The 18304-nt window shown below is 45.7% G+C and overlaps 2 protein-coding genes across 3 annotated transcripts in view; one reads left to right on the forward strand and one right to left on the reverse strand.

Annotated features, from left to right (window-relative positions):
* LOC147613495 (OVARIAN TUMOR DOMAIN-containing deubiquitinating enzyme 6-like) overlaps positions 1–18082 on the forward strand; it is a 111513-nt gene extending 93431 nt beyond the window's left edge. For both annotated transcript variants that reach the window (XM_086781423.1, XM_086781422.1), the window contains exons 7-9: positions 16814–16879; positions 17020–17167; positions 17340–18082. In XM_086781423.1, the coding sequence (XP_086637549.1) occupies positions 16814–16879; positions 17020–17167; positions 17340–17629 (504 nt within the window). In that variant the 3' untranslated portion in view covers positions 17630–18082. The remainder of the gene's footprint in view (positions 1–16813; positions 16880–17019; positions 17168–17339) is intronic.
* Positions 7775–8827, reverse strand: LOC147613497 (uncharacterized). The gene has a single exon (XM_086781424.1). The coding sequence runs from the start codon at positions 8688–8690 to the stop codon at positions 7914–7916; it is 777 nt and encodes a 258-aa protein (XP_086637550.1). The 5' UTR covers positions 8691–8827; the 3' UTR covers positions 7775–7913.
* Positions 18083–18304: the final 222 nt, after the last annotated feature.

The raw sequence follows: 18304 nt of genomic DNA on the forward strand, positions 1-18304 counted from the left end.
CTGATGAAGATTCTGACTGCAAGAACAGCTTCAAAAAGGGGGGTAAAATCCTCGGATGTCTGACGAAAAGGGCCAGAATCCCTAGCAAAAAAGCACCAGGATCAACTGGCAGGCAAAATGAGGTATTTCTGCGAGTCCTGCTGTCCTGAAAAATTCCGCGTGATGAGTCGTGATCTGCTTTTTCACTGAAGATAGAGCTCTTTAATTAATTAAACTGTCCCAAAAATAGTTGAAAGTCACCTATAACTGCTTTTTTCCTCTTAAATGGCCCAAACTTGATAATTTCATGCACAATTTGGGTTCATGTAAGATTCCCCCCTTCCAAAATAGGAAAAACACTTAAGATAGTCCACTAAGTCTTAACTTGGAGAAAATTTCCTACTCATCGACACCTTGACCATGTAGAGATTCAAGGATACGATTCATAGGTAAGACCTAGTCTTATCCCGCAGGGGGAAAGTAGTCTTCTAAAAATCAAATCACTCATAGGGTAATTGATCATAATTTGGGCAACTACTAGTCTTGATTCCTAGAGACAACGCTTTTTTCCTCATCCATGCAAGGCATAGTCCCTGGCCTAGTCTTCTAGAATAGAATTGCCCGAGAACCTATTTATTTAGCGTAGGGCTTTCACTTAATCTGTTGGAAAGCTACCCAACTAATCGGGTCCACCCGTCCGTAGGGTGGTGCCGTTGGGGCATTCCATCCTCCCACTTTCCACCCTACTCACGCGTCAATTTATTTTCTAAGTACTCCTACCACACTGTTTGACATAAATAAACGCGTTTCTTAATTAAGGCCCTTTTCACAAGGTTCGTTAAAAGAGCCTTTTTCCACTGTACAATAATGCCAAAGACAAGATTTATAAAAAAAGTTTATACATGAATCAATTCCATACAAGCCAAACCGGCTCTCTTATTCTTTTCCTTTATATTGCCGATGATCTAGAATTCGGCCTTCCAGCCTCTACATGTTGGGCAAAACCTTACGGGACCATACACCTTGTCGTCGGCTGCTGGCGAGGACTCAAGCCGGCCCATCGCCCTACATACTAGGGTGAGCTTATTCCCCGCACTAGCTTGGGCCCTCAAAACTAGACAACATCACAATCTCTCGCCTCAACCGGCGAACCTTATTCTTCCAATGGTATGAGGGATACCTTGGGCCAAATCCCGGGCTTTGCTAACGACACCGCCCGGCTATACAAGCATGGAACGGAGTTAGCGTTGAAGCCAGGAAAAACCTACACTCTTTTTTTTAAAGATAACAATTTCAATACAAACCATTGAATACAACATCACTTCAAATAGCAGCTTCATACATTTTTTTCAAAGAAAAAGATACACATCTTCTTTCTTCATTTATTGACATTAATATCAAAGAAAAACTCTTTTTAAAAGAGAACCAAGCTAACTTGGCCACCATTTCCTTGTGGAGCTTGCAACAGGAGGGTTGGAGCCACATTAGGAGCATCTTCTCCCATCTCATTGTTGCGTGAGGCAATATTTTGGCGTTTCTGGGATGGGGCCATCCTGAACATCGCCTTGTAGTGCTCGATGCTGCGGGGTCGTAATGCTTCAGTCGGATCTCGATTCCGAGATCGTTTGCTCACCAAAACATGTAGCGTGCAAACCTTCTCTGAGATAGAAAATCTCTTGCTAAAGTCCACACAAATTGGGGGGGAGAGAGAGAGAGAGAATTTGTGAGATGTCCTTAAGGAAAAGGCAAAAACGTTTTGCTGAGGGGTGAGGGCCGCTGTTGTAAGTCTCTTCACACGGGGAGAGGGAGAAGAAGAGCTAAGGACACTCTCTCCTCACAAGGATGGTTGGTTGGAAATGGGTTATCTAAGAGTTGGGAGATTAGGGGAGGCTGAGAGAAAGGCTGCAAGGAGCAGTTGTAGGTACAATACGGAGGCGAAGAAGAACGGTATGGGTTGGTGGTACGGCCTTAAGCAGGGTATACTCTACGCAAGAATGCGTACTGGCCATGGAGTACCCCAGGGGTTTATATAGCTGTGGGGTACCGGTGTGGGCGCTAACAAAGTACGGTTGAAAGAATGGTGTACCGTCAAAGTGTGCCGATCAGTGGTGTGCATGGGCCTGAGGAAAGGTACGGTGGCGGTGCACAGGCAAAGGAGTGGTACGCATGTACCCTTTTGGTCAGAGGCAGCATGGATGACTACGTAGCGGTGCGTGTGGACCATACAGTGGACAGTCGGCCTTTGGTCCTTGCGTAGCCATTGTACGAGCGTCCTGGTGAGTGTGTACGATCCTTTTTGGGACGGGGTCCCCAAATTCGGGGCGTCGACCTCAATTTGCGTCCCGGACCGCTCGAGGAGGTGATTTTTTTTTTGGGGACAAAAATGTCTGGAATGTTTCCCTGGTCATTGGGGTGCAAACTGTTCATCAATCGGATGCCCGGTCGTGCATTTATTAAGGTTTAAAGGTTGTATTTTTAACTAAAAATAACCAAAATTTGCGTATAAGCTTGATCCGGTGTCTGTTTTGGATGCTGTAAAATCCTATATTCATAGTTGTCACGGTACGAAAATACGATACCGTACGATATGATACCGTACGGGAATTTTTGGTACGATATAAAATTTTCGGATACCGTACGATAAAGTACGGTTGTTTTTTTTAACACTTACAATCTATGGAGCTTTAAGCTTGAATGTGAGGGAAGGTTGGGAGGGGAGGAGTCTACAATGCTTGAGGAACCAGAACATGGATATGTGTCTCTCCCAGTTGGATCTCCCGATTGTCTCCAAAAAAGAACCTAGATGGGTAATGCAATACCAAAGGTCTCCCAGTGTAGCGTTTATGACTAAGGGACCGTCCTTGCACAAATATGACCAGTGCATCTAGGGTGATAGGTTTAGGGACTTCTCTCTAGATCAAAATGGCCATGTCCAAAGCTTCAACCTCGTACATAAGTTGAGAATCTAACTGTCTAGTCTACCTATACCAGGGATCTCCAAGTGATGTGGCAAGATTCTCTCATCCTACCAATCAAGTGTACACTACTTGTCTACCTTGCCAGATTTTTTAAGCATTTGGAATTTTTTTTCCCAAAAAAAAATTGGGAAAAAAAAACTCGTACTGTATGATATCGTACGGTATCATACCATACGATACCGTACGGTACGAATGGGTTCGTACCAGTACGAGAAACAACTATGCCTATATTAGGGCAAAATTCCGCGTAGATTTCAAATTTGGACTCGGAATTTTCAAGATTCTAAGTAGAAATGGCTCGTTTAATAAAATTACTGATTTTTACACCATAAAAACTCATAAATTCATCTATTACATGGACATTTTTTTATTAATGAAGATAGGCATGTTACAGTGCACACGTCGTGTGACACTTCCAAATGCTAGTCCTTCCAATCATTGTGCCCAACAGGGTGATTTGGTCCTATCTTGGGACATCTCCAACTCCATTGGTGTGTGAATTTGTCTTCATGAACCTTAGTAACATGACTTAAAATAATAAATTAAAATTGGAAAATACAATCACCACCTGCAAAACCCATATGACCACCTATTAGTCCCAAACAAGTGTGCAGCACATGCATCCACAGGGGTACCCAGGCGTCCCCGGCCTCGTGGACAACACACGCAGTAAAGCCAAGCATTGTCCATACAATCAAAACAAGTCACACAAAGTCAAATAAAATCATTCATGCACATGCATGCATTGAAGATTGGAAAAACTCCCCATCACCTCATTTGTACTCCAAAAATCCATTATAGGTCCCAAGTAGAAACACCTGTACAGAGCATGAATAAATATTGGCCCAAGGGCACAAGCACCTTTATAGACCATGAATCTAGGCTCGAACACTACACTGTCTGTACAAACTAGAGATTCCAAAAATAATCTTGTCATGTCCTTGGCCTCTGTTACGACCCTGTGTTTTTCTCTGGACAGAAAGCAGGTGGGCATGGGCACGGGATGGACAAGTGTGAATGGCATCCGCTTGGATTTGAAAAGGAAACCCATATGTGGCCAGCCCAAGTGTGAAAGGGACAAAAAGAGGATTTTAATTTAAAGGTTTTAAAACTTTAGATGATTCAAAAATATTATATTTGGAAGCATGCGTTTTGCTATTTGCTTTTAGTTTTTTTTTTGAGAAAAGCGAATTGCATCCTTGTTATAAGGCGAAGGGTGGCAAAATTCGTGGGAGTCGTGTCATGTGGGGCGGCACATCACCTTGGCGATCACTGCTGCAGATAGGTGGGCTGAGGGAAGGCGGTACAGGAGATGGATATACAGCAGCAGCCGGTCGCCAAAAAGCAGCTCGACATAGGCAAACTAGGTTTGGCCGGTCGCCAGAGAGCACAGGCGACACCAGATCAGCAACGCAAGGTATTGAAACCAGCGGGATGGGCTGCTATAGGGAGCATCAAGCTGGACCACAGGGTGGCGCAAGGCTGCAGATGTGGCGCTTCTGTTGGGCTACTGTTGTGAGCATCTCCGTGCTGTTTTCGGCTGCAGGTTCTCTCTCCCATGTGTGTGGGCGCACGCTCGCATGTGTGTGAGTACCGGTGGGCACTCATGCATGCCCGTGGGTTGTTGGAGGAGGCACTGTTGATCTCGGCTACTGTTGTGGCAGCTTTGTGTGGGTTGTACGGCCGCGCAGGATTGCTATTGATGTTCCTGTTGATGTTGTACGACAGTGCTGCTGTTTCAAACCATGGGGGGAGGTAGTGGTGGCCTTATTCCCCAAACCTTTTTGGTGCAGGAGAATAGAGATAGGCTTTTCTCTATCTTTCTCTCTCTGGATTATGGAAAAGCACAGGGTATTGCTATGGAAAACAACCCTGGTTTTGGCACCATGATTGGATGGTGTATCTGTGAGTTTCTCATGGAAACAGGACATTGGTTTTCAAGAGGAAACATGGCTTTGGTATCGAGGAAACAGGCCTATGGTTTATGGAATACAGGTCTCTGGTTTATCGGATACAGGTCTTTGGTTTCATGTGGAAAGCATGTCTTTGGATTCATGTGAACAGGTTGTAGTCTTCTCGAGGTTACATGCAAGCTTTAACTATAGGGAAGGTCATATGGTTTGGTACAGCCCTAGTGCCGTTTGGGAAGGGTTTGAGGGATCCATGGTAGAGATGGAGAAGACCTTTTCAAGCAGGGAGGTGTTGTGCAGATGTTCCTTCTCCATGGTATGCTGTGCTGTAATAATGAGAGTTCTCTATTGGAAGTCTTGGGTGAAACTATAAGGGACCCTATTGGTGGAGGATTTTACGAGTTGTACTTTGTACTCAAATTTTGATCAAGTAAAGAAATACCGCAAGGGGCGCCACTGCGTTTTGGGGCCAATCGGTGTCCGTGTAATGTTTGCAGGAGCACTCTAGCTCCCCCTATTTGTTTTGCTTTTTAGGTCCTCAAAGGTGTTGAAGTGTTTTGTGTGCGAGTGTTTGTTTCACCGCCCGTCAATTATTCTGAAGGCCGGTTTCATGGTTCCATTGTCGGGATATCATCGACTTTCTCAAGGAGGCGAGCCCGTGGTTATCACATTAAAAGCTTCAACATGTGGAAAGTGAAAAGGAAGTGCAAGAGACAGTGCAGGATTGTGTGTCTTTGCCTATATGAGGTGAAGAGCAAAAGCTAAAGATGAAGCTCAGGAGAGAAGACACAAAGGACATGAAGTAGTCAGCCAGGAACAAGAAGCAATTGAAGTGTTATGGTGCAAGAGATGGGTAGAAGGCTACGGCTTTCGACTCTGTTCTTTCTATGTTTAGCAGTGGTGGTCTACTATGCTTCATTGGGGACTTGTGCTTACCACTTGGGTCGAGTGCAAGCATGTTTTGGGTGCTTAAGGATGTATCAGATGAGGCTCAGCCGGAAGTGGAGGAACTTGATGAGGTTCTTATTCCCAAGCAGATACTGGCACACAAGGAAAGAAAGGTACAAGGTAAAGTTTCCCGTCGCTATCTTGTGAAGTTCATGAACTGTTCACTGATGGATGCGAAGTGGATGGAGGAGGGTGACTTAGCAGATTTACCTAAGGTATTGCAGCTTTATGTTGATGCCTTTGAGTTGGAGCGGACTCTTGCTACGGCTCATTCAGGTTCAGCAGAGCTGGGGTCTGGAGCATTGCCTGATGCTCAAGAGGGGGGTAGCACCTATATTTGCTTTTAGTTTTTTTTTTTGGAGAAAAGCGAATCACATCCTTGTTATAAGGCGAAGGGTGGCAGAATTCATGGGAGTCGTGTCGTGTGGTGTGGCGCATCACCTTGGCGATCACTGTTGCAGATACGTGGGCTGAGGGAAGGCGGTATAGGAGATGGGTATACAGCAGCAGCCAATCACCAAAAAGCAGCTCAACACAGGCAAACCAAGTTTTGCCGGTTGCCAGAGAGCATAGGCGACACCAGATCAGCAGCGCAGGGTATTGAAACCGGCGGGATGGGCTGCTGCAGGGAGCATCGGGCTGGATCGCACCTTGGCACAAGGCTGCGGATGTTTGGGCTGCTCCTCCTCCCCCTTACTTGCGCTATCACTTGTGTGTGGGCATTCGTGCTGCATTGTGGCGTTTCTGTTGGGCTACTGCTGTGATCGCCTCCGTGCTGTTTTCGGCTGCAGGTTCTCTCTCCCATGTGTGTGGGCGCACGCTCGCTCGCATGTGTGTGAGTACCGGTGGGCACTCATGTGCGCATGTGGGTTGTTGGAGGAGGCAGTGTTGATCTCGGCTACTGTTGTGGCAGCTTTGTGTGGGCTGTACGGCCGCGCAGGATTGCTATTGATGTTCATGTTGATGTTGTACGACAGTGCTGCTGTTTCAAACCATGGGGGGAGGTAGCGGTGGCCTTATTCTCCAAACCTTTTTGGTGCAAGAGAACAGAGATAGGCTTTTCTCTATCTTTCTCTCTCTGGGTTATGGAAAAGTACAGGGTATTGCTATGGAAAACAACCCTGGTTTTGGCACCGTGATTGGATGGTGTATCTGTGAGTTTCTCATGGAAACAGGACGTGGGTTTTCAAGAGGAAACATGACTTTGGTATCGAGGAAACAGGCCTATGGTTTATGGAATACACGTCTCTGGTTTATCGGATACAGGTCTTTGGTTTCATGTGGAAAGCATGTCTTTGGATTCATGTGAACAAGTTGTAGTCTTCTCGAGATTACATGCAAGCTTTGACTATAGGGAAGGTCATATGGTTTGGTACAGCCCTAGTGCCGTTTGGGAAAGGGTTTGAGGGATCCATGGTAGAGATGGAGAAGACCTTTTCAAGCAGGGAGGTGTTGTACAGGTGTGCCTTCTCCATGGTATGCTGTGCTGTAATAACAAGAGAGCTCTATTAGAAGTCCTGGGTGAACTATAAGGGATCCTATTGGTGGAGGATTCTACAAGTTGTACTTTGTACTAAAATTTTGATCAAGTAAAGGAATACCGCAAGGGGCGCCACTGTGTTTTGGGACCGAGCGGTGTCCGTGTAATGTTTGCAGGAGCGCTCTAGCTCCCCTTTTGAGCCGCTCCAAAAAGCATTTATCGATGTGTATTTTTCTGCTTTTGGAAGACATCTCAAAGTAAAGCATTTTTTTTTTCTTTTTGAGTTGTACGCGCTTCACTGTCAAGGATTGCAAGCTTTGTTCTCTCTGTAGATATGTGGGAGAGAGAGAGAGAGAGAGAGAGAGAGAGATAGAGAAAGAAAGAAAGAAAGAAAGATATATTAACGTCCTGTCGAGGCCAAAGCTGACCTATAGGACAGATCAGAATACATCTTTGGTTACAATCCACTTCGGGGTATCGGTTAAAGAAAAGTGCATGTGGGATCAAAAAGAAACTAACTTCAAAGCTCTCATGACTCATGAGAGTTACATGTTACAATGGTAAAATCACCATGTGCTTAATGTGATTAGATATGTATAAGTATCAAGTTCATGTCCTTCAAAAGGAGGGTGGACCTTTAAAATCTTTGATGATAGCTTTTCCTCCTCTATAGACCGCCCACTTCCCTTGTTTCCTTGCTTCTCTGACTTTGGCCAGTTCCCCCGCTCTATTCTTTAGTTGTAGTGGGGTCAACTCATCAGAAATCCACACCGAGGTACCTTGCAATGATTTAGTCTGCTTCATTACCTTGATCTTATCAATCATATCATAGTATCGAACCCTAGCCTGTTTCCCTTTAATTTGAATGTCAGTTGGGTCACCAAGGTCTATAAAAGGTACCACTTTAGTGAGTCGTTCCTTTATGATATCTACATCCAAGATGTATCCCTCTAGCTGTTCATCTGTGTTGGTACCTACTGACCAATCTTCTGGCAAGCCCCCAATTCGAACAAAAGTTTCCAGGCTTTTGACCCTTTCATTTTCTTTCAGGACTGACAGTACTTCACTGACAAAGTTCTCTGATTTTACCTGAGGTTTTGTGCTTTCTTGTTGTGTTTCCTGTATTTTTTGGGTTGCTTCTTGGGCTGCTTCCTGAATCTCCTGCTTGTTCTTGATGTCCTGCAATTGAGCTTCGAGGCCAGCAATCCTTGTTTCTTGACTGGCAATCTTTGTTTCCTTGTGTGTCAGCTCAGTTTTGAGGGTGGAGACCTCCTGCTGCAATTTCTTCAGTTCTCCCATGATGAAGATCTCCCATGGGGATTGAGGTTTGATAAGGGGTGGAAGGGGGGGTGGGTTCGAGGCCATGGTTGCAAATGACTTCAGTTTAGGGGCCATGTTGTATCACGGGGGTGCTGAAAATAGCCCACAGGGAGCCCCCCCCCTCCCCCTCAGGGGGGTACTGAATTTAAACCCTACTCAAGAGAGGGTAAGGGCGAGCAGAGGAGCAGAGGAGGGGGCTGCTACTACAGCGGCGACGAGAGGGGCAGGCCCTGCTGCAGCGGCGACGGGAGAGAGAGAGAGAGAGAGGAAGTGACGGGGAGAGAGAGAGAGAGAGAGAGAGCGGAGAGGGGGGGGGCTGGGTCTGTGGCGGGAAGAGAGAGAGAGGAAGTGACGGGGAGAGAGAGAGGGAGAGAGAGAGCGGGGGGGGCAGGAGGGCAGGGGCAGCAGCAGGTGACGGGAAGAGAGAGAGAGAGAGAGAGCAGGGGGCGCAGGCCGAGAGCAGGGGGCGCAGGCGGAACAGCGAAGAGCAGGTGACGGGGAGAGAGAGAGAGAGAGAGCAGGGGGCGCAGGCCGAGAGCAGGGGGCGCAGGCGGAACAGCGAAGAGCAGGTGACGGGGAGAGAGAGAGAGAGAGAGAGAGAGAGCTCCCGGCTTAGGAAGATAGAAAGGTTTACGCAGAAGGAAGAGAAAGAGAGAGACCTATTTGGAGCTCTTTATCTACATGGGTTTATGCAGAAGGAGAGAGCCTCCGCTTGGAGCTCACTCCCTCATAGCTCAAAGGTGTTGTGAGAGTAGAAGGGAGTGAGCGCGAGAGAGAGTGAGAGCAAGAACACACAATGGTGGGTGTGTAAAATGAGAGTGGTGAGGTACACACCACAACCCCTCATGTTTTATATTAGAAAGGTACAAAACCCTAAGTACAAGTATGTACACACATAAGGGTGTCATAGGGGTCTAGGCATAAATGGGCATTTACCCCCAACAATCTTCCACTTAAAGGCCAATGTGCCTAAAAGTGATGTATAAAATACAACAATGTACAGGCCAAAAGAAAAGACAAATGGCCTATCCGACACCCATGAGTTTGATACAATGTGCATGCTTCTCTGAGGGCAGACTCTTTGTCAAGATGCACATGCAGTCCAAGCTGCAGGGCTCGTTTCTCCAAACTGCCCTAACTAATCTAGCCCTTGCTAGTTTTATGAAGGATAGAGAGGTGCAAGACAGCATCGGAACAAACCTGTGTACTGGCTGTGGTTTGCCCCTTGAGGTCCAACCATTCCTTGCAATGGTCAAGCTCCCTTGTGAGTATAATTATCACCTTCTGTGCTTTGCTGCTACATGCTCCCTTGGGACCGTATGTAGGGCTCCCTTCTGCAAAAAAAGCATACCTACCGCATGGTTGTGCAACCTTGCAACACAACGACATCCAACCACACCAGAGATTGGTAAGAAACCATACTTGAAGAGTACCCTTCAAGTACCTCATTACACCCTTCACTGCATCCCAATGTTTTTTGCCAGGGTTGGCCATAAACCTGCTAACAACTCCCACTGCAAATGCAATATCTGGTCGTGTAGCAACCATAGCATACATAAGACTACGAACTGCGGAAGCATAAGGGATCTTGGCCATGGCAGCTCGCTCGTCATCTGACTTAGGGCTGTCCTGTGAAAGTTTCACATATGGAGGTAGAGGAGTAGAGAGACTCTACCCCTCACCCATGCTGAAACGTTTCAACACCTTCCCAATGTACTCTTTCTGAGACAAGTAGAGAGTTCTCTTACCCCTGTCCCTAAGAATACGCATGCCATGTATATGATTGGCATTACCAAGATCTGTCATCTCGAAAGTCTTATGCAGCTCCTTCTTTAGTGCAACCAATTCCTGAGTGCAACTCCCTGCAATAAGCATGTCATCCACATACAAAATGAGGATGAGAAGACTCCCATCTGAAGCCTTCTTGGTGTATAGGCAGTGATCCTCCTCACTTCTTTTGTACCCCTGAGAATTCATGAAAGCATCAAACTTATGATACCATTCCCTGGGTGCCTGCTTCAAGCCATAGAGACTCTTTTGGAGCTTACAGACAAGACCCTCTTTCCCTTTGACTGCAAAACCCTCAGGCTGCTGCATATAAATCTCCTCATGGAGATCCCCGTGAAGAAAAGCTGTCTTCACGTCCATCTGGAATAAGTCCATATCATCATGTGCAACCAAAGCAAGAACAGCCCTCAATGTAGTCATTTTGACCACAGGTGAGAAGATCTCATCAAAATCAATCCCCTTCTCTTGCTTGAAACCCTTTGCAACCAACCGTGCCTTATACTTAGGTGAGGAGTCTGCAGGTTGTACCTTAAGCTTGTAAACCCATTTGCATGGCAATACCTTCATCCCTGCAGGCAAAGACACCAAGTCCCATGTTGCATTCTTTTTCAGAGAGGCCATTTCAGATTGCATGGCTCTCTCCCACTTCAAATGATCATCCCTCTGCATAGCCTCCTTAAAGCATGAGGGCTCTCCACAATCTGTAAGCAATACAAAGTCAACCCCAGGAACAAACCTGTCTGGAGGACGAGTTGGTCGGGTAGACCTTCTGACCCATGGAGCACCTGGAGCTGGCTGTCCAGCCTGCTCTTGTGGAAAAATAGGTGGCTGTACCACCTCTTCCTGCTGTATTTCCATGTTCTGTTGCTCAATAATTTGTGGCTGAATTTGAGGCAACACTTCTGCCACCTCTTGAGGTTCAACATGAGCCTCTTCTGCAGCATTTCGGGGCTGTTCCTGGGGCTGTATTTGCTGCTGTACAGCCCTTGGATTTTGCTGTCTATGATGCACATCATATCAATAACCCTTCTGACTTCCTGAGTCTCTGGGGCTGTTTTATACATGCATGTTTCATGAAAAATGACATCATTACTGCGTATAAGTTTTTTAGCTTCGGGATCCCACAATCTATAACCCCATTCACCACTGTCACCATAGCCCAAAAAGATGCATCTGCAAGACGTGGGATCAAGTTTGGTCTTATCTTCCTGCGTATGTGCACAAACGCAACACAACCAAACACTCTCAAATGCTTATATGAGGGAGGCTTTCCCGTCCATAATTCTTCAGGCACTTTGAGTCCCACTGTCCTATTCGGTGACCTATTAATCAAGTGAACAGCTGTTTGCACAGCTTCAGCCCAAAACCCATGGGGTAACGCAACATGTGATAACATACTTTGAACCTTCTCTTGAATGGTTCGATTCATACGCTCTGCAACACCATTTTGGGGGGGATTATAGGGAGGAGGTAACTCCCTTTTGATACCCTTATTGTCACAAAACTCTTGAAAAGCATTTGACATGTATTCCCCACCATTATTGGAGCGTAAACACTTGAGTTTCTTGCTGGTCTGATTTTCAACCATAGCAAGAAACCTCTGGAAAATACCAAATACCTCACTCTTCAAGCGAAGAGGGTTTGCCCACACCTTACGGGTGGCATCATCAATAAAAGTCACCATATAACGAGCTCCCCCCAAAGATAACTGAGGCATTTCACACACATTAGTATGAAGAAGATCCATTGGAGAACTCGTAAGTGACAAATGCTTGGAATGTGGACCCTGAGTTTGCCGTCCATAAATACAATGATCACACTTAGACAAATCAGCAAACTTATAAAAGGCAAGTAACCAAAATGGGCCAAGGTTTCCATTCCTTTGACACTCATGTGTCCCAACCGGCCATGCCACAGTGAAATATTTGGCAGCTCGGTTGCATTTACAAGAGAATGTCCAACGACATCTGAAGCTATAAGATGATACAAAGTGTCAATCTTCGGTCCTTTGGCATATACCATTTGACCCTTCTTGATTTTCCACTGTTTCCCACCAAAAGTAGTGTAGAAATCTGCATCATCAAGCTGCCCTGTACTTATCAAATTCTTTTTTAGCATAGGAACATGTCTGACATCCTTGAGCATAAAGTGATTACCATCTGCAAAAGCAAGCTGAATATCACCAATTCCAGTGATCTGACAAGCATGGTTGTCCCCCAAATAAACACATCCATAATTCCCATTGGAATACGTAACAAAACTCTCCTCATAAGGAGTCACATGAAAGGATGCGCTTGAGTCAACAATCCAATCCAGCTTGTCTGCTAAATCACCGGCAACGAGTGAGTGTGCATTCACATTAGACACGAAAGCACATCAAGGAATGATATAACCTCAGGAACATGAGGTTCAGGAACATAAGGTATAATAGCACCATGTGTCACTACATTAAGCTCTTCTATCTTCACACTGCTCTTGCCTTTGCCTTTTACATCTTTTGCATTTGCATCTTCACCTTTGCTCTCTACCTTGCCTGCCTTCTTGTCCGCTTTCCATTTGAAGCAAAACTTTTGAATGTGTCCCTTTTTGCCACAATAAAAGCATTCCATATCTTTCTTTGAGCGGGACTTGCTCCTTGACTTACCATTGTTGCCTCTTCCCCTTGATTGAGATCTCCCACGTGCATTCAAAGCACTAGAGGCTTTGCCACTTTGATTGTTCCTTCGGTTCATCTCCTTAGTGAGAAGAGAACTCTCCACATCAGTGTATGACAAGCCTGTAAAAGCAGGAGCAGTGTTACTCACTGCTGTCCTGAAAGTATCCCAACTTTCGGGAAGTGTGCAAAGCAATAGAACAGCCTTCATATCCTCATCAATGTTCATCTTTTGAGCAATAAGTTTGCTCACAAGGCCGTTGAACTCATTGAGATGAGTTCCCATTGGTGTACCCTCTTTCATCTTCATTTCAAAGATCTTTTTCATCAAGTACACCCTGCTGCTTGCACTTTCCTTTGCATAAAGACTGCTCAGCTTTTGCCAAACTCCCCACGCGGGCCATGCATCATCATCCATATCATCGGGTTGAACGCCTTGTAGCCTGATTGGCTTGATAAGCTTTTTGATGACCAACACACCATATATTTGCTCCTTCCAATAGTTGAAGTTCACCTGGCCCTCCAACTTTTCAATGGTGTAGCTCCCGCCTTGAGAAGTCTCAACTTGGGAGGATGAAGCCATTGCTTTAGTTGAAAGAAGACTCTTGCAAAAAAAGTCTCGCAAAATAGTACTCCCTGAGCGGAAGCACTCCCACTTAACGTGATCTGTCAAAGACCACTTTGCATCCACAAAACACCTTGCTGGAATTTCTGTCCAGCTCTGTATTTTACTGTTTTTCTTCACTTTTCCTCAACAAAGAGATGTCAAAACTGTCCCAAAACTGTCCTAAAACAGTAATGAACAGATCAGGTCTGATTTTTCCACTTCTGGACAGTCAAGCTTGGTCAAACCTGACCTAAAACTGTCCAAAAAAAAAACAGAAAATTACAGTTCGGGCCTGATTTTTGGCACTTTCCCCAAATTTTCCAAGCTCAACAGAGCTTCCAAGGCTGTATATCTTCCCCCCCAAACTGAGTTACACAGTTCTGAAACGAAATTGGCCAAAAGCCCTTTGATTTCACCTCAAAAATAGAGGGATTTGGGAAGATTCCAGCAAGCATAAACTCCACCAACGCTTCTGAAGCAAAATTTCCAGAAAGCCCTTTGATTTGTGACTGCAATGTCACTCCAAATGCATTCCCGGGCACCAATTACAGCATGTCAAGTGCGCCAAAAGCATGTAAACCTCCAAAAGGCAAAAGCCCTTTGTTTCAACCGCCAAATGTAGCACAAAGGCCACACAATCCACTGCCAAAGTGACGATGTACCTGCGAACCACGACGCCCCGACCGACTATAGTCACAGAGGGAGTCGTAGAAAGAAATACCTCGAGTAAAATAGGCTCAAGGTGAGCACGGTAGAGAATAGAATGTCCGCCGAGAAAGAGGCACTCGGGCCTTCCCACGAACAAAGAACCGCCGAAAATGGTGAGGAGAGACCAAAATAGAGCTGGCCTACTCCAAGAACACCGAGGGGTAGCTCACATGCGAGAAAAGAAGCCCAAAACAGTTCCGGCATTTCGAGAAAGAGTTCGGGCAGCTCGGGGCTGCGAAAAGAGCTCAACGGAGTGCGAAATCAGCGGCAAACAACTATCCAAACACCGGGGCAGCGTGGGAGAAGGTTCGGGACGTCGGACGTCGACGGAGGCCAGAAGCTCGCAGGCTGAAAGAACCTCAAACGGAAGAAATCCACGCAAGGAAAGTGTCCGCGAGCGAAAGAGGCGACCGAGAGACGGAGAGGATGCGAGGGTGGGAGAGGATCTCACACGGAGCCAAAGCTCTGATACCACATGTGAGAGTAGAAGGGAGTGAGCGCAAGAGAGAGTGAGAGCAAGAACACACAATGGTGGGTGTGTAAAATGAGAGTGGTGAGGTACACACCACAACCCCTCATGTTTTATATTAGAAAGGTACAAAACCCTAAGTACAAGTATGTACACACATAAGGGTGTCATAGGGGTCTAGGCATAAATGGGCCTTTTTGTGTGCGAGTGTTTGTTTCACCGCCCGTCAAGTATTCTGAAGGCTGGTTTCTCTCTCCAAGTGGCATATGCTACCACAAGATCCATACACATGCCCAAGATTAACATAAGAAGCTCCACAGAATTAGGGATTGGTGACAAATGCCTCATTTACTTGTGTAACACGAGGCCTGGCATAGCTTTTGGGGTGTCTCTATTGAGCAAACTTATGCACAGCCGAGGCACAAAAGCATTGGCAACGTATTTTCCATTATCTACAGGGTACCTTGGATCTTGGTTTGTTCTATCCCAGGAGGGCAGGTTGCTGCTGTATGCATGTAGTGATTTAGACTGGGCTGGTGATTATGATACTAGGCAATCCATCAGTGGGAATTGTTTTGTTCTTGGCAGTCCATGCATATCTTGGTTGAGTAAAAAAGCAACCCACTGTTGCCACATCTACCTGTGAGGCTAAGTACAGGGCAACCTTCACTACTATGGTAGATTGTGTATGGCTAAGGAGATTATTGGCTGATCTTCGTGAGTGTCTGCAGACACCCACTACTATTCTCACCGATAGCGAGAGTGCTATGGCAGTGGCACAAAATCGTGTATTTCATGCACGTACTAAGCACATTGAGATCCATTATCATTATGTCAGAGAGATTACACGCAGGGGAGATCAGTTTATCTTATTGCCATGGCAGATCTATTTACAAAGGTTTTGCCTAGAGAAATTTGAAGTTTTCCGAAAAACTTTAGGCTTGCTCTCATAGAGAAAATGATCCGCTACCTTCTACAGTTTCACACTTAACACTACAGGGCACACTTACGGTAGTGCTGTGTGTGAACAGGACCTAACTAAGGGCACTTTTTCCCATGTAGTTTTTCCCCTTGGATATCTTGTGTAAGGACACTATCTATTGGTTTGTACTTTCATATTATTATTATTATGGAAGGATATATGTGGAAGGTTGACTCTATCACCTCCACTGATTCTCACTCTCACAAAATCTGTCTACTGTGTCCATCTCCATCTCTGTGTGGCTGTAAGCTGAAACCCTAACTCGTTATCTCTTTTTCTGTGGCCTTCCAACAGAGTTGTGCCATGTGATGGACCAGGTTGGTTGAGTTGGGCGTTCACAACATTTCCTTCTGGTTTTCCTTCATGATTGCCAAGCTGTCCTGCATGAGTTGGGCCATGGGATGGACCAGGTCGGTCGATGTTGAGGCCAGTTTATCCATTTTCTTGAAGACTTCGTCCATCCATTCATGCAAATCGTTCCCTCCCTCTGCATCCACTTCTGCTGACTGCTTTTTCCAGCCTCCCACGTTCTTCCCTTTGTGCTGCCACCTTCCCCAGTTCCCTTCGTGCCTGCTGCTGCTGCTCCAGTTTCTGCACTTTGCCCCTTCTTCCCGCAGGCTTCTTTAGGCACAGTCCCCACTCACCTACGTAGCCCTTTCCTCTCTCTCAAATTGATGAGGGGCTGGGCATGAGCAGAGGAAGGAGAAGAGAGAGGGAGGTGGTGGGGGCAGGGGGGTCATGCAGTTACAGACTACAGTCTAGAGCAATAAAACCCCGCAGTATGTAGCAAAGCACAGGAAAGCGGGCAAAGGGGGCAGTGTGCAGCCATGCACACGGTTAGACATAAACAAGCTTTGTAACGGTTAAATATGGCCAGCTGAAGATCATTCAAAGTTTGTTCTACTAGAAGTAGGGCTAAGTTGTGGGCATTCTTTGGGGTTACTCTCATTTAAGAGCCTGAACTCATGTGGTGGCTGTCTATCTTTTCCAGCCAAACATTGATAGAGATCAAGTGAAGGCAGCAATCAAGGCCCAACAAGATCTGCAAGTTGATAAGGTCTATTCTTTAGCCAAGTATCATATGAACGACATCCCCCTGTATACTTTGATACTCAAAGCATCCCATTTGCACAGGATGCGATGGGGTGTTAACGATAGCCTGTTTGCCATGGACTGTACTCATATAACGTCGTGCAGGCTCTTTTGGCAGAGGGACGATTCTATTCTGATTTGGAGTTGACAGAACAAGAGATGGAACGCATGGTTATTGAAGCGTCGAGGGCTGAATACCTCGCAGAGGAGTATGGCCATCAAATTGGTTGCATAGAGTCATCTACATCCGCAGGTGGGGAGCTTTTCTGTTGCAATTGATTTTTTTTTTTAGGGTTTTTTAGGAGTATGGCTATCAAATTGGTTGCAGAGAGTCATCTACATGAGCAGGTGGGGAGCTTTTCTGTTGCAATTGATGTCTTTTTTAGGGTTTTTTGGTCTCTATCTGACACAATCTCACTTTTCAGCCGGCACTTCAACCAGCCAAGGTGACACACGTGATCATCATCTGCAATCAGCCCGGCATGGGAGCTCTGCTGCAAGTTTTGGCTCCCGTTCTCCTGCTACTAACGCGTCTCTCACCACAAACATGCAGATGCTATTGTCCATGGGATTTAGCTATTTCAGGGTGGTTGAAGCATGTAACATATTTGGTGATGACATCAATGATATGCTTTGTTACCTGCTCGAAGCTGAGACCGGTGGGCTGTTTGAAGACTCAGTGTACAGGATGAAAGGTAAAGCTGCAGAAAGGTAGAGTTATCAGGAGTATTGGGAGGAGAAGTTCATAATGCATATAAAAGCCTGTGTCTTTCCGTATGGATGATCAAGGGTTCGCTCGCATGTAGTCTTCTGTGCGTTAGGTATGTCTGATGGGTTTATATTACAAGACACTTGTGCTGGAGAGTTGCATAGTTAAAACCATCTCTGGTATCAAACAGGCGACTACCGGAAGCAAGACAATAGCTAAGGCCATAGCAACCTTTGCATTAAACAAGGCTTATATTCAAGATGCTTGCTCATGGATAGAGTGATGTGCCATTATGCGAACTCAAATTTGTATGAATGTATATAGAGTTGGAAATGATTTGATAAACTATGAGGGATACTGATATCATCTTACAGTCCTACAACGGGAGCTGTCTCACTGCATTTCTCTGATAAGCCTGTGCTTTTCACAATGCATTTCACATTCTACCCTTCTTGAAATGCAGGAATTCGAGCTCATCTTTGGCCATTTGGTTTGGCCATAATAGTACTGCGTGTGTGAGCAGGATTTCTATCCACCTCACTAACAGCCTGCCATAAGTAGATATATGCAGCTGCTTGGTTTTGTGCTACATGCCTTTTCTAGGATAATTGCCTAAGCATTCCAGTTTGTTTCTAGCCATCACATCTTATGCAGTAGTGCGCAATATAGTTTGGAGTGTAA

This window comes from Cibotium barometz, chromosome 43 (assembly GCF_041138505.1).
Source record: "Cibotium barometz isolate CiBa-2024 chromosome 43, ASM4113850v1, whole genome shotgun sequence".
Classification (NCBI taxonomy): Eukaryota; Viridiplantae; Streptophyta; class Polypodiopsida; order Cyatheales; family Cibotiaceae; genus Cibotium; species Cibotium barometz.

Bases quoted from the DNA above. Each gene is read 5' to 3' on its own strand.
- LOC147613497 (XM_086781424.1), bottom strand. From the start codon at position 8,690: ATGGCCCCTAAACTGAAGTCATTTGCAACCATGGCCTCGAACCCACCC.